Raw genomic sequence first — 16,450 nt, forward strand, 5'->3', positions numbered from 1 at the left:
AGACATTGTCTTTGAGATGTTGTGACTCTATTTACAGGCACAGTTAGCTGTCCTGCTCCTTGGTCTGGCAGGAGGAGCACAAGGTGACATTATTGCCTGCAGTAATGCCACAGAACCACAGAATGGGTTGAAAGGAACCTTAGAAAAAAACCTTGTTCCTGTATCCTGCCAGGGGAAGGGACATCTTCCACTGGACCAGGTTGCTCAGGGCCCCATCCAGCCTGGCCTTGGACACTCCCAGGGATGGAACATCCACAGCATCTCTGGGCAACCTGTGCCAGGGCCTTGCCACCCTAACAGTAAATAATTTTCATCCAGTATCTAATCAAAACCTGCCCTCCAAGTCTGAGACATTCTCCCTTGTCCTTGCACTACAAGTCCTTGTCAAAAGTCCCTCTCCAGCTTTCTTGTCCCCCTAGGGAGATACTGGAAAGGAATAGAAGTCCTCCCTGGAGGCTTCACTTCTCCAGGCTGAGCAAGCCCAGCTCCCTTAGCCTGTCTTCATGAGAGGTACTCCATCCCTCTGAGCATCCTCATGGTCTTCTCTGGACTTGCTCCAGCAGTTCTGGGTCGTTTTTATGTTGGGGACCCCAGAACTGTACAGAGCACTCCAGATGAGGCGTCAAGAGCAGGGTACAGGGGAAGAATCACCTCCCTTAACCACACTGCCTTTGATGCAGCCCAGGACACCTCTTGGCCAAGTAGGAATAGGGGAATTTTGGGGAAAAAGCTTTCATATAGAATTGATGCTGATGAAATGCCCTGGAAAAGGCATGATATGTTGTGCTTTCAGTTGCAACAGCAGACCCTTCCAAAATGTGCATTACATTTTAGCTTTTATAGCACTGTGCAGACCATAAATACTGCTAGATGTAAAGCTCAGAGAAAACATCCCACAGTTTGGTACAAAATGTTATGCTGAGCTGTCTCTGAGTAGGACAAAGCCAAGAAAACCCGTTCTTCCCATTGTGGATGAATCACGGGTCAGCAAGACAACACCAGGGTCAGTTCTGTTTGCTATTTTTGTGCTGTCCCTCCCCTCAGCATTTATGTCTGCTGCATAGTCCCTAATCTCTTTCAGTGTTGCTGTGCTCCTGTTTATCAGCTTTCACCTTTGTCTCTTCCTCGATGTGCTGGCTGCTCACCCTGAGCACAGGGAAGGAACAGAAAGGCTCAGCCTGGAGGGAGCAGAGTAAGAACCATGACCATGGACAGCTCCTGCCTGTGGCCAGGCTGGGCCAGGAGGGTGAGCAGACAGAGCTGGTTTGGTTTTCAGCTGTCAGCCCCCTGGTAAGGCATGTGCACAATGCCCCTGCACAGCCTTCCTGTGCTCTCAAACAAGTGGAGGCTCACCATTTCTCTGGATGGCACAGGCTATGCTGTTCCTCCCACCTGGCTGAGCAGGTTTGCAGTTGCCATCCAGGTATGGCTTTTTGCTTCTTACTCCACGTGGGTCTGTGGAAAATAAAAGCAATCCTTACAGGTTGTCTAAAAGGTCCAACTAATCCACTTTTCTGGATAGGAGGGAAAATTTGGGGGTCTCTTTAAAATAAGTTCCATCTGTAAAATGGACCTTTACCTTTGACGCCTAGTTCTCATTCTTTTAGGGCTTGCTGAGCTGAAAGCTTTATATAGGTCAGGATCTACCTTAGAGTAATTTGTCTAATCTCTTTTTAGTGATTTAGTTTAAACTGTAGAAATACACATACTTTTCACCACCAATGAACACTTCACCTTTTTAAGAACTACAGAAGTCTTATTCTGCAGTATAAATTATGGTGTAATTGGAAAGTAGGAATGGTGATGCTGCATCAAACCCAATGTATATATGGCTCAAAATCTTAGTGCAGATGCTAAGGGATAGTCTGAGAAGAGAGCAAGGCTTCTGATGATGTGTAATTTGGGATTTAATGTTCAAGGAGTTGTGTTCACTGTTTGGAGTGTAATAACATAATTTTTCTTTGATTGATCTTTCTGTTCATCTGTTCTTTGGCCAAAATCTAGTGTCAGTGAGTGCTGCAGTATTAGCTAATTTAAAAAACACTTCATTTTGTTTGCCTTTGGTCTTCTGCCTGATGACTTTATATTCTGCCTGCTGCTACTTATTTAGTAAGAAATAGTGAATAATGACATATATTATTTGAGAGACTATAGAGAAACTGGTAGTTAAAGAGTTTGATTTGCCTACACACAATTTGTCCAACTGCAAGAGTTCCTAGGATATTAGGGGACAGGGAGCCATAACTCCTGGACATTGTTTTTAGTCTACCACTCTTTGCCTTTGTAATTAGAGGAGAAGCAGGCAATGTCTTTGGGCCTTATTTATGTACTTGTAAAGTCTGTGCTCCTTGGTTCGAGGGTTCTGCAGAGGTATAATTAAAAGTTAGTGGTAAAACACAAAGCTATTAATACTGCTATGAAGTGAATAGTTGAACAGGAATTCTTGACCTTAATATAGTTGCAGGCATATAAGCAGCAATTAATGATGCCTGAAGATATTAAATGGCTTGTGTATTGTCACACAGCAAGCAAGTTGCTGTCTAAGGAACAGCACCAAGGCATGCTAAAACCTTCAATACAGCCACTGGGAGCATTTCAGCTGGGAGAACCTTCACAACCAGACCAGGGCTAAATTTAATTATCCAGTGAAAACACGGTCATTTAGATATTTCTATTTCATAACCTAATTTTCTTGCTTTAATTATAAGAGAATAAGTAACAGTTACTGCCTCAGCTTCTCTCTGCCTTTCCTTTACTCTCTTTTCCCCTCTTGCTTGCTTTCTTTTATTCTCTTTTTTATTCTCTTTTATAGTAGGATTTCTTCCCTCTTCTAAAAAGCTCTTGATTCTTTTTCCACTTGTCTTTTCTGAAGAGCCCTCTTTCTGTAGAGCCAGTGCTGTTCAGTAGCAGAGGAGTGAGCAAGGTAGGATTTCTAAAGCATTTTCTAATTGTTCTGTTTCTAATTCTGATTTCTAAATTGTTCTGTGGGTCATCTGCTGCAGAGCCCAGTAAAGCCAGCAAAGTTTGGGGTGAGGTAATGCCCCAAGACCCTGTTCAGTCCCACTGCTTTTTTTTTCTAATAATTCAGGCAAGGAAAGGTTTCAGAAATTGTGAAGGTCAAAAAACAATGGTGCTGAGTGTATGTGCACATTTGCTTCCTATGAGGGACAGAGGAAGGAGGAGACAGAACAAGGATTGTCCTTCCTCGGACTCACACTTCTAGTTTTGCCTTGAGGTCAGACCCTAAATCCATAAGAGTATATTTTCTGGTCATAATCATTTAGGGTGAAAATTATACAAGAATTGTCCGTGCAGCTGAGCCAAAAGTCTTGCCTAAACTTGATCTGGGTCTTCACCTGTCTCTTTGGAGCATCTCTAATTTAATATGCATTTGAACAGCAGTGGCTTCTTGATGGAGCCTTTCACCTCCAGGTCACCCTTTCAAATGCGATTCAGGCCCGTCATGACCAAATGTTGCTGCCATCTGACGGCTCTTCTGTGTCCTGTGTGAATTGCTGGCTCCAGTCCAGGGGCTGGTGGACAGGTGCCTGAATGCAGAACCTGCCAGAGCTGACATTAACTGGACGTCTCTGCAGAGGGGTCAGAGCGAATCGGCCCCGCCGATGAATTAACACTTCACTTGCGCACACTGTGATGCTTTATGCCTTCAAAGTGCTTTCCAAACGTCAGCTAATCCTCGGGAGGTGTTGTTATCTGCGCTGGCAGGTGAGAGAAGAGAGCAGATAACAAGCCAGCATCAGAATATGCATGTTGCTGACCTCCCACTCTGCGGCCAGCACTCTGAGTTTAGCTCCTTCTGGGGCGACTGATGGGCACACCACGGTCGGGTTCAGGTTCCTGCTCTTCTGTGGATAAAAGCATCCCTTACTTTTTAAGGCAGGCAGGAAACAAGTACTGATGGGCTTCCATCCTTTTGCTGAACCATAGACAAACAGAAGTCTCTTCTCCATCCACTTGGAGGCTCTAGGGAGTCATGCCAGGTTACTCCTACCATCAAGAGGTATCGTTATTTATCATTGTTTGCCATGAAACAGGGTTGGTAAATAGTTGCTTTTGAATAGCAACTGGGTTGGAGCGGTTCATTCTGAGAGAAAACAGCTCCTGGAATAGATCATTGAAATGTTCTGAAAAAAATGCTTGAAGTGTCATGAAGAGTTGCTGGAAGGTCATGCAGAGTTAGTGGCACATCGGTGTTGGCAAGCTGTTTCTGCAGGGACACCTAAAAGGCATTGTCAGACTGTAAAGGTTGTCTACAGAAAAAGCAAAATTCTCTTTTGTGCTTCATATCAGCGAGAACAAGAGTGGTTCTATACTGGCATGTTCCTTTCTCTGGAAGCAAGATGAGGAAACCTTTTTAGCTTGAGGTTTTTTAAAAATAGTAACTCCCTTTCCTACTATTAATTTCTTGTGTAAATAATTGCTGTTGTTGCCATGGTGTTTACAGAGGTGAATGAGCAGGTGGTCTGTGAGATGATGAATGGAAGGAGAAAGATGTTGTCCCTATGGTTACAAAAGGGGAGTGGAATAAATCTGAAATAGTGCCTCTGATAAGGTGTGGCTTGCATTGTCTGAAAAAACTGAGGATGATTCTGTAGGACTAACTTGTCAAAGGTTATATAAAGGATAGCAGAGGAAAATGTGGAAGAATTTAACACTTTTTTTGGGGTGGCAGGGGAAATATGGGAAGAAGGTAGAGCTAAGAAAAGTAAATTGGGTAAATCCATCTTACCAGGCATCCAAATTTCAAGCTCGAAAATGTGGGTACCATATCCAGGCAGTTTGAACCCTTGGAAAGCCAGAAGGAGACAAGAGTTACACATCTCCAGGGAGCATTCAAAGCACCAGGCACCATTCAGTGGGGCTGAAAGGAGAAGGAGCAGTGCCTTGGAGCTGAACGTGGACTGCTGGCCATGTGATGCTGAATGCTCACTTTTCCTTCCTTTTCCTTAGGAGCACGTTGTGCCCCTGTGTTTTCTGGTGTCACCACTGCAAGCATTGCTAATCCTGAGGCAACCATGTGTTTATGTCAAAAGGGATGTCTTAGAGACACCTGCAAAATTTTCTTTTGAGAGATTCTTTTGAGGATTTTTTTCTTCAGAGAGGTACCTGAGGAAGCATCAAAGGAGCAATTCTTCTGGGAATTCCTGAACGTCTTCTGAATGAAAAGGGGCAAACTGCATCTGCTGAGCCAGCTGTTGAATGTCCATTTTCTCCAAACAGTGGTTTAGCAGCAAGAGCACAAAGTCTGCCTGGAGGCTGCTCCCTTCCTTGCAACAAATGACAGTCCATGGTTTTAGCAGCTTGGATAAAACATTGCAAGGAGTTTATCCCATCCCCTATACGAACTATTGGAGTGGAGAAGGCTTTTGGATGCCTCTCTCTCGAAACCAATTGCTATGCCCAAGAATTAATAAAATCCATATTGAAGTGACAGCTGGTGGACAGAGCTGGCTTCTTCCTGCATCACTTGTCTCTCTAGTGGCTCATGTTCTGGGCTCAATGCACATTTATCCTTTTATTACAGCATTTACTGACTTCTATTTATTTATTTATAAACCTCTGTTTTCTTAAGAATCATAATTGCACTGTTAAAAGTCTAAGTTTGGTCACGTCAGCACTGGCTATTAACATAGTTCTTTCCTTTCACTCTTTAATTACTGACCTTCCAAAAAGCATTCAGTGAAGGAAATAAAAATGCAGACAAGTGAGAACATATTTTCTCAAAACTTTCTGTGCCATCATGAACCAGCTTCTATACTACTTTAACTATTTCCTCTCTTGACAATGCAAGTTCTTTTTCTTAATTCATGATTTCTTTAATTTTCACCACCCCCTAATTTATATGTACATTTCTGAAGCTGACAGAAACTTCAGAACTGACTCAGTGGGAAAATGCATGTCACAACAGTAGGGATTCAAGTGAACTTTAGAGCAGGAATTCATTTGCTTGTTTATTTATGCTAGGTTTATATGGTAAGTGGCAAGAAAAGATAAAAACCATCCTTTTCAAGGGAGTGAATATTTTCTTTCCAAAGAAGTGGGGTTCAGTCATTGTCAGTCTAGTAAGTGATTTCTGTTTTGAGACTCAGAGTAAAGAAAGAACAAGTCTGCCTTTGTTTTCTGGAGCTCTGTAACCTGGGTCATCCAGGTAATTACAGCTTTACTTAAGAAACAGTGTGAGAGAGGAAAACTCTGCCACTGCTTGTAAGCACAAAGAAAAGGCACTTGAGAGAATTAAATTACATGATGACTTTTATAAGGCATCTGAATCACTCTGCATTCTACCTCTAAAGCAGAAAATGATGAGTTTAATATCATATTGTAGGATGTGACTGGTAAGTCTCTCAGAAGACAGCTGTGGCATCCAGAGCTGTTTGAGCCTAGTTATTCATTATTTTCTGCATAAAGAAAATGTGACTATGAGACTTTGACCCACTCCTGAATTTATTCCCCCTCTCACTTGCAGGTGCTGCAGCAAGAGAAGCCCTGATGGGGGTGGGTTGTGGTGTGTAGGTGCTGGCAGATACCCCTGGGGTATGACAGCAGAGAGCAGTGGGTTAAGTGTGTTTTCATGGGCTCATGTAAATGCAAACATATGTTTATTTTCTTCATTCTCCCACTAAAGTTCTCCTGTCTCCAAGAGCAACAATTTCAGGAGGTCACCTCTCTGCTGACTTTGCTGAAACTGCCATCAGTAGGTGACATTATATATTCCATAAAATGTTAATTCTGTGATCCTACCTGAATTGCTGGAGATTAGTAATTATGTCAAAATCTTCCAGAGAACCTCAACTGAAATATAAAACTTTATTCCCCTGCTTAAATTTGCAGCGTGGCAGTGGGGGAAACAGGTTCTACATGTAAACCACCTATGAATATCTATGACTCTAAAGAGGAAGCAGAAATACCATTATTGTTCAGGAGCATAGCATAATTCTTGTGAAGCTTGAGTGCCAACAAATTGTCTGCTGCTTGGTTTACCACTTGAGGCATGAAGTGGCAAACTTTCAATGTCTCAGTGGCTGTTATTGTCCATTTTAAGGCCACAATAACTTTATTTCTGGGAATAAAAGGACTTTTTCCATTAGAAACTCATGTGTTATATCAACAATGCACTGAATTATTTTGTTCTGTAATGGAGAATGCTGAACATTTTCCCTTTGATAAAGAAATGAATGTGAGGAGGAGAAATGTGAACCACTGAAATGCTGTTCTGCTCACACACAGCAGTGTCTGGAAGTAGTACATACAACTAGCAATTATTCTAGCAATGTTGAAAAACATGCTGAATAGGATGGACAGTTGCAAGTTTGGACTAAATTTAGTGCACAGGAATATTTGAAATAGAGAGTTTTATACATTCAGTTGGAGGCTAAGGAACCAGAAAAAAAAAAAAAAACAGTTGAATAGTCATTGTGGGCTAACTTAAGAAATTACTTTTAAATTATCTTGAAACAGATCTTTTTGAACAATTATTTGGGTGATGAGCTACCTGTTTAATGTCACAGCTTCCAAATAAGGGATCTGGAAGCTTAATCTTTAGGTGAAGGGGACATGTGTGAAGGACACTGTTCCCTCACAAATAACCATTGCAACCAGATTATTTGAAAATGGTCTTGGTGAACAAAAAAGATCTTCAAGGAAATTTCAGCACACCAGGAGACTTTCTAATATTCTCTGTGACACTTCTACCAACAATTTTCTTGAGTGAAGGTCCTAGGAGAGTTTAAAAAAACTCCAGTGTGTTTAAAGTTTAAAAAAAACTAACACTGTGTTAGACTGGATAACTTGATAATTGAATACTAAGCTGAGGCTCAGTTCACTTATGTTCTGCAGGTGAATTTCTTGCTGGATAGCCTGTGGAAAATTATCTTAGTAATCTGTGCCTCTGCATGTCTGTTTGTGGCCACCTTCTTTTGGAAACAATTTGAAAACTGTGAATGAATAAGTGCACCATGACATACCTCAAATCCTACAGTTTACACCAGCAATTTTATTTGTCTTAAGTCACAAATTATTCTAGTCCATTGTTATATTTCTCACTGTGCTTCTTGATTATTTTATGTTAGTAACTGTGTTCCTATAAAGAATTCCGTCTGGTTGTTCTAAAATAAGTATGACTTAGGTCACTGACTTCTGTGTGAAGGACATTCATGCTTTACAAACACCCAGTTTAACTAGATTATCTGCTCACTTCATCAAATCACTGTTTTGAGACTCTACAAGATGTTCTGTTTTATGGTGATATGCCAGTGTGCATCTGATCTCATCAAATTCTGTTTGTGATGGGGAAATTATCTCGTGAAAATAGTATTACTTAATCTTGGTTTTTAATTTCTGTATGCTTGGAGAGGAAGAAAATCCTGTGTGGTGTTTCATCCTGTCAATGCTAATCTTTCTCCTCAGTGCTGTATCTCCAAATAGCAGATGTGTGCTTTATTGCAGGGCTGGTCCTCTATAGCACAGCAGAATGTTTTGGCAGGAGCAAACAATTTATTGTATTAGAGTCAAACACAATCAAATGTTCCCTTTCCTATGAAGCATGGTCAGATATTGATATTGCATTAGCTAACATTTTAACATAGCAGAGGCTTTATAAGATGCACTATTACTCTCTCTAGGCTGTTTAATTAAACTAAACAGTTGCTGTGTATTATACACTGGTTTTCTGCCAGGGGGAAGTAAATCTGTATTATATTAGTGTCACACACCAAATGATGTTCTCCCTCCATCAGAGGCTCTAGGAGAGCTGGCACTGCTGTCACAAGAGCTGCCCAGCCCAGCCTGCCTTCCTGTCACACTGCAGTGTCCCAGAGCTCAGCAAGCTTTGTGTGCAGGAGAGACCTGGGGCTGCAGAGCTCCCTGATGCATTTCAGCGCAGGGAGAAGCTTCAGGAGCCAACAGAGCTCTTCTCCATCCCTCTGCTGAGGCAGGGACATCTGAGATCCGGGCACCAGGACAGCCCCAATGGCCCCGTGCTGGCAGGTGACAGGGATGGGCTTGTCACGTCATTTGTTCGGGTCCAGAAGTTGTAGGAATTTGGGGAATCTGGGTAATTCAGTGGCATCTGATCTGATAGCACTCTTTAGTGTTGGACAGTGCTGCTGATGGCACTGGATGTAGGGATCCAGGTGAACATTCCCTCCTTCCCAGTGATGCCATGGGAAGGGTGTGGGCAGAGCAGGCACTCCTGTACCAGGGGGTCCTGCTGTCTTCTTTTAAAGCAAGAGTTGGTGCAGAATCCTGCACAAGCAGAGAGGTATTCCAGGCACTTGCTTTGGAGAGTTTTTCTGTTGAGTTACTGCTGGAAAGGAGAGGAAGACAAAACATTTGCAGTATTTCTCCTTATACACAAGAAATAAACTGCACAGAAAATACTGGAGTCTTTTTACACGATTTTGAGCCCGTTTCACCTGGCAGAAGGGAACATCTCCATAATTCAATGCAGAACTGTGCAGAGATGGCAGAGCCATGCCCAAATAATCATGCTCTAGAACTGGAAGGTGCATATTTTTATCACTGGCAGTAAGCCCTGTATCACAATGAAGGATGGTTTGGCTCTATTTTGCACAGTGTCCTGTGCAGAATGTTCCAATATTCTCAAAAAAAAAAAAAGGTGAAGAAATGTCTGTCATGGTCCTTTGTTTTATTTCACGTGCCCCCACAGAGAGGCAGCAATGGTTGTGTGCATCCCAGTGAGATCTTCAGCGTGGCTCCCTGATGCTGGCACCATGGATGGGCTCAAGAATGGCAGCACTGGATTTATGGGAGGCTTCACCTGCATAACTCAGTTATGATTTATCTCATGCTGAATGTTTTGTTGTTGTTGTTTTCCCTCAACAGAAGATTAACCTGGAGTTCTATATCGATATCCATGCCCACTCCACCATGATGAATGGCTTCATGTATGGGAACATCTTTGAGGATGAGGAAAGATTTCAGAGACAGGCTGTTTTTCCCAAGCTACTCTGTCAGAATGCTGAAGACTTCTCTTATGTAAGTCAGTTCTTCTTAATAATTTTCCTAGTGGTTTTTTTTTTTTTTTTGCCTTTATGATAAATCTCTGGCTTTATTTTGATTGAGTGAATTTTATTTCAGTATGAATAAAAGCTTACTTAAAAATTTTTATTATTAGCTACCATCTTCCTTCTTACACTTACCTTATCCAGCAGTGGTAAGTTGTGATCTTATATATGTCATGGGACACATGGACAAAAGCAGGTTTTTCATCTTCTGTTTAATAATCTTTGGTTCTGAATTACTGGCACACCCTGTTTTTCTCAGATCTCTTTTGATCAACTGGGTCAACTCTATTGTTTTGATGCCTATATTCATTTGTCAAAGATTTTACTTGTATACTCTAAATAATAATATGCCAGCAAATAGAAATAAAATTACTTAGCCTGAAAGAAAAGGTTAGATAACATCTGTTGAAAGTTGCGGCAAAGGGAATGTATGGTTTTGAAATTCTTTGACATTACCATAGAAAACTGTTCTGCAAGAGGATTTTCAATTGCTCAATACTTACAGCTTGGAGAGTGGAAAAGGAGAAGTTGGGTTCAAGGAACAGCTTGTTCTTACCCTCAGTGATTGAGTTTCTGGTCTGCACCTGGTTGTTTCAAAAACACATTAGGGCATTCACATAGCAATGAAAACCTGCAGTTGATAGGAGTTTAGAGATGCTCAAGTGTGGGATTTCTCTCTGCTACTGTGGGAGATTAAGTGTTCCTCTTAGCACAAGCCTTGCTTGACAAAGGGAAAATCTTTGAGAAGATGATGCAGGAAATAGAAGCCAATAGCTAAATAAACAGCACAGTCTCACCCTTTTGACTCTCGAGCAGAGTTCCACCCAGGTGCTGCTGCTGCTGAGTGCATTCAGCTTCCCCCTGACATCCCACTGGTCTCTTGAGGCTGGAAGCTTTTCCCGTGCCACCCCTCCAGGCCATTCTTCCCAGGGCAGCTGAGCAGACAGAAATGTTGGAAAAATGGACAGCCACAAAGTGTCTGACATGTGTGAAGTGACGACGTGTCCCCATGTAGGAAGGTCTGTTTTCTTGTTTCCAGCCTCCAGCCATGTGGGTTATGTGACTCATTGGAAATATCAGGTGAAGAGAGGAAAGGAATCCAAAATGGGGGGGAAAAATGTGCTGAAGACTTAAAATCGTGTATGTAAATATGCCCTACTGCCTGCTCAAAGGGAAGGGGGGAAGTGCGTCGTTAACATTACCAGGCTGGTGTTTGAAAGTGTGGGAATGGACTACTGTTGTTCCTAATGAATTTTCCAAAGCTTCAGGAGGTCTCATTTACATTGTATGCTGCTGCGGCCATTTGTTGGGATTATAATACTTCAACAGCAGCACTTCAAGTGAAAACTGGCGGCTGCATGAAGTGTTGTCCATAATTGACTAGCTCCATGTCTTCACACAGCACAGAGACAATGTTCCATTATGTTATCCATTGACAGTATCATTGAAAAGATTACTCTCCTTAAAGCATCTGTCAACCTTGATTGATTTACAAGGGACAAAGCGCTGAAAAGGTTTGAAGTGCGGGTACAATTTTTGCCACCGTTTAGCATACATAATGGTTCTCCTTTGATGTCAAAAGCTCATCTTCTATTAATAATGCAGAGGGCTTTTGAATGCAGGCTACTTGTATGGAGTTCCACACTAATAACCTACTTGCTGTGAAATGGGATTCACTTTGGAGAAGCAGTCATTTGGGTTTTACATGTTCGGAATGAATCCCAACTCAAAGGGATTTCTTTCAGCGCTCTGCGTGATTGCAGCTGAGCCCGGCACGGGTTAGGGAAGGCAGGCAAATCCTCCTCTGCTCCTCCAGCCAAGAATCTGGCAGGAATCACACAGCCAGATGCAAAGGAGCATGAACAACAAGCCCGAGATGATGCGATCAAATGCCTTGCGCCGTTTCGTCTGGCAACCTTCTATTAATATACTTTAGAGTGCATTTCATGCCTGGGCTGCTTTCTTCACCTGTCATTTCCAATAGGCCTTTTTAATGAAATGACAGTATCCAAGGGAGGTGGGTGATTAGAGTAGGGGATGGATAGGGGATTTGTACCCCCACGCCTGTTACAGGACCAAAGGAGAGTCACCCAGTGTCTCTGTGCCCCGTCTGTTGGGCAGAACTCATCACCCCACAGCTCTCTGGAAGGCTGACTGTGGTTCAGAGGCTTAAGTTGTGAAAGGGACCAGAAATTCCCCATTTGTACATGACTTCAGAAAACAGGCCTTCCTTTAGCTGTCAGCATGAGAAAAGGAAAGTGAAAGAAGGGCTAGGATGTTTTGCTCCCTAATAAATACACGAGACATTCTTGGGCAGCTGCCTGGGCAAAAGGGACAAAATCTGTAAGGAAAACATTTTATATTTTCAATGTTTAAGAAGGATATTTTTAAGCACTGGGGAGTAAATGTAATCCATATGAAAGCTCTAACAGTGAAAGCTGGCATGCTCTTTTGAAAGGCTGACTCACTGTGTTTCAGGAGCAGCTGTTGACACCATGTCTGAGTGCATTACACATCAGCCATGGCTTGGAGTAGTTGCAGTTTTTGTAGGGATGTTCTTCATTTGACCTTTCTTGTTTGGGAGAGTGGATTAGTCATAAGGACCAGACATGAGCATTTGAGCATTTCAAGAACCTGCTAGTCTTAGAGGTGGCTAACTTTGACCTCTGTGACAGTATGAGAGGAGACCATCTGTTCTCTCTGGTTCATTTAAAAGAAACAACTGCAGCCATTCTTGGGTGGCTTTATCACTTTGCAAAGATTGCTTTTCTTTTCAGTTAAAGGATAAAGACCAGCAAGAGGTATTTGGCCTGATCCAGTCAGTTTGGTTTCTTTTTCTTTTTTCCTTTAGACTGTGAACTGGTGGCACTTGGGATACATTTGAGTTCTCATTTAATTTTCTTGTATTCAGCCTCCCAGCAGAGAACCTTCCTTACAAACACTGTTTGACCTTTGTGTGCCAGGGTTAGCCAAAGACCCTGACAAAAACTTGGGTTCCCATTATGCTGAGTAACTGCTGAGGAACTTCGCAACCCTAAAAGCTCCCAGTCATGCTGAGAAAGAGATAACAAGTGGGTGAGAAATAATTTTCTTGAAGAAATTGGAGAATAAAACTTGGATGTCCCAAGTGCCAGTCTTGTTTCTTTGCCAGCAGTTCCCGGTTTTATATCACTCAAGAGTGAAGTCTCTAGACAGCAACCCACCAAGTTTCCTTTAGGGAAGCGTGTTGTTTACTCTAATGCCATAACACTGTCACCTAAAACATATTTTAGAGACTCTCATTGTCCCAGCAATATGAGAAGATGCAGATATGGAATGATTTGCACTGGTATTTTCTGTGGTGGTGTTTTGTTCAGTTGTTTTTGTGGGCGTTTTTTTTAGTTTGGATACCAAACACAGAGTAACGAAGAAAAACATTTTCATCTCTTTATATCTTCTGCCTGTCATTCTTTGATCCACAAACTCCAGGTCTGCTCTTCTCATTTTCACAGCATCCCCCCATCCAAGCTTTCTTAGGGAAGATGTGTTTGTTCCAGCAAACCTGTTCCATTCCATGGCAGCTCCTCTGGGCTGTTATGATTTACCCTGGCTCGATACTTCCCTCTGAAGGCAGTGGTGGTGCAAGTGCTTGAGGCAGTAATATGAGCACTGGATGATCCCTATAATCTGTTCTGAAATAACAAAAATGCCAGCTTGTATATGGCTGGACAAGGAAGAGGAAGCAGTAGAAAAGTTGCCTGGAATTTATCCTGAAGTAAAATCCATACTCACTTGCATCACCACTTCCTAAGTGCTCCTCTGCTGGTTTGGTAAAAAAAGACTCTTCTCCCAGAAAGGCAAAAGCTGCTGTGTTCAGGTAGGTTTTGTTAACATCATGCAAGCTTAACAGATCTACTCAGAAATCTCTTAAAACCTGAGCACAACAAACGATCCTGCCTCCTTTTTTGTAGCCTTGTACCAAGGCATATCCAGGAAGACAAATACAGCCATTATATGCTTTAGCACCCCTCTGGGATGCATTTCTGCTTGCTGCTTCTTGGACGTGTTGCTCCATAAATTTATTTATTTATTTATTTATTTATTTATTTATTTATTTATTTATTTATTCTGGGGGCTTGGTGAGCCAAGAGAGGAAATGTGTTTCTGGTGGCACAGGGAGCAGACTGTAAAGTCTGTCCTTCTCAGTGTTACAGGCTTTGGTCTCACAAGGACTCTGCCTTTTGGAGAGTCTCAGTGAAATGAAACTGTTCCATTATGTTGTGCTGCACCAGTTCACCCCTCCTTGTATACAGAGGATTGAATTTGTATGGAAAAGAAAAGGAGGGGGGGGAAGTGTTGGAAGAAATGGATTTTCTTTCAGTACCTCCTCGCCTCGCTGTTTGTGCGTATAGGAGTCGACAGCCCCTTCTCCATCCCCATGCAGGTAGAAATTTAGAATGTACACAGAAGAAACATGTTCTCATAGCAATTTTATGGTTTATTTTCAAAGACCAACATTACTCTTACCTAATATCAACCTGCTGGGAGCAGGTGACAGCCTCCCAGAGCAGCAGCAATGCAAGGAGCTGCTGCAGGCTCTCCTGAGAGCTGCCTCCCATGCAGAGCACCACAGATTCCCTCAGATGGGACAAACTGTGCTGTGAAGGAAGGACAGGAAGGCAGTTAAGAACTGGACACCCATCCCCCTGGCAGGATGTCTTTTTGGGTATTACCTTTTTAACCACATGATATTTCAATTTATGTAGAATACACCTCTGGCTCAGAGAACTGCCCTGGAGCAGAGAGAGAGCCAAGGCAGGGTGTGAGCAATGAGCTGCACTGGGTTGCTCTGGGAGCAGCATCCTGTCCCACCTCAGGAAGGTTGTGACCCCCTGATTTCGGCCTGCAAGTGAGGAGAACTCTGCCATGGAGAGAAACACTTTTCCTGCAAACTATTCAAAGCAACTGGGTGCATGATGGCTGTATTTTCCTTTTTGCTTCTCATTGTCCTAGTTTTCTGTCATTTGTATAAATGATTATGAAAGCACTCCCAGGAGACCATGCTCACACTCATAAAAGTATTGTAAAGAGAAGCATTGCAGGCTATTGCTAGAGGCTATTTTATTGCATATTTTGAGGAAATGTCTCGTTTTCTACTGACAAATGGAGAAAGTGAGAACTCCAGAGACCTGAGTTATTTTCTAAACAGTATGATTATTCTGTAGAGCTTAGCCTAGGAAATGCCACCATTGGCACGTTTGGGGGAGGAGGTGCTCTGAGAAGCAGAGGCTGCTGTAAATGATAAAAAACAGGGGGAAAAAGCAGGGCTTTCCTTTATTATTAACCTGACACATTTTCAGATCCCCTGTTCGTGTGCATCTCTGGTCACAGCTTGGGTGGGCTCTGAAAAGGGAGAGGAGTTCCAGCCCAACTCTGGGTAATGGGTGACAGGATAATATTTGAGTAGGTGACATTGTCACGTGTGGTTAGGTGAGCTTGAGGTGATGGGGAGATGCAGATTCACAAAAGGAGGAGCTGAGAGGACCTGAGGAAGGATGTTTTGGGATAATCACTCTGGGTGTGTGTTCAGGATGGCAGATCCAGCAACAAGGAACTCTGAGGTTTGCTTTGAGGATGGGGTAGAGTCTGCCTCCTCCTCTTGTTCTCTCCAGCCAGGCTGTGATGGGCTGCCCAGCTCTGCAGGAAAACCCTTGCCTGGCTCTGTGAAGGTCTCAGGCCATCTCCACCCTGCAGGTGTTGTTTGAGGAGCTGTCTCTGAGGAGAGCTGCTGGTTTGATTTGGATTCCAGTCGTGCCAGCTGCTGTGCTAAAGCCAGCAAACTCAATAAACAGCTCCAGAGCTGGAGCACCAGGGGAGGTGGGAGCTGGGAGTACAACCAGTTTAGGGGCACGTGGGGAAGGGTTCTGGGGAATGGGAAATGCAGGGCAAATCCCTGCACTGGTGCTGGTTGGAGGTGCAGAGACCTCCACCAGTGCTGGAGCTGTACAGCAGAGCACAGATATTAATGAGCAGTAAAAAGTGGAGCTATTGTACTTCTCACAGGTGAACAGCTGAAACCCTGAAGCGTCAGAGCCAGTTTCTTTTCTAGCTGCAGAATTTCTTAAATAAAAAAAAAGAACTAATTTGGTACTTTTGGTCTTGAGGCATAAACTGAGAGCTTATAAAGCTCCCTCCTTCCAACCTCTCTCCTAATGACCATGCAAATATGTGTTTTTATCAGGAAACTTAAGCAGGCATGACTGAAGGACACTTGGGAGGGGAAAAGATCTGGTATTCCTGCACTGCACATTAGAGGGATAATGAAGCCCCTCAGGGAGCAGATGTGTGTGTGGTGACAATGTACCTTTAAACTGTTATTTCTCTGAGGAGAATTGCACTTTAAAGCCTGAGAATGTGGTGCTGGG

The 16,450-nt window shown here is 42.9% G+C and overlaps 1 protein-coding gene across 1 annotated transcript in view; it reads left to right on the forward strand.

Annotated features, from left to right (window-relative positions):
- The window catches only part of AGBL4 (AGBL carboxypeptidase 4), a gene marked incomplete at both ends in the record, with an annotated part of 878,788 nt that overhangs the window by 777,844 nt on the left and 84,494 nt on the right, over positions 1-16,450 (forward strand). The window contains one exon of the mRNA XM_084210960.1: positions 9,865-10,017. Coding sequence (XP_084067086.1) covers positions 9,865-10,017 — 153 coding nt within the window. The remainder of the gene's footprint in view (positions 1-9,864; positions 10,018-16,450) is intronic.

This window comes from Fringilla coelebs (genome assembly GCF_963513975.1).
Source record: "Fringilla coelebs genome assembly, chromosome: 9".
NCBI lineage: Eukaryota > Metazoa > Chordata > Aves > Passeriformes > Fringillidae > Fringilla > Fringilla coelebs.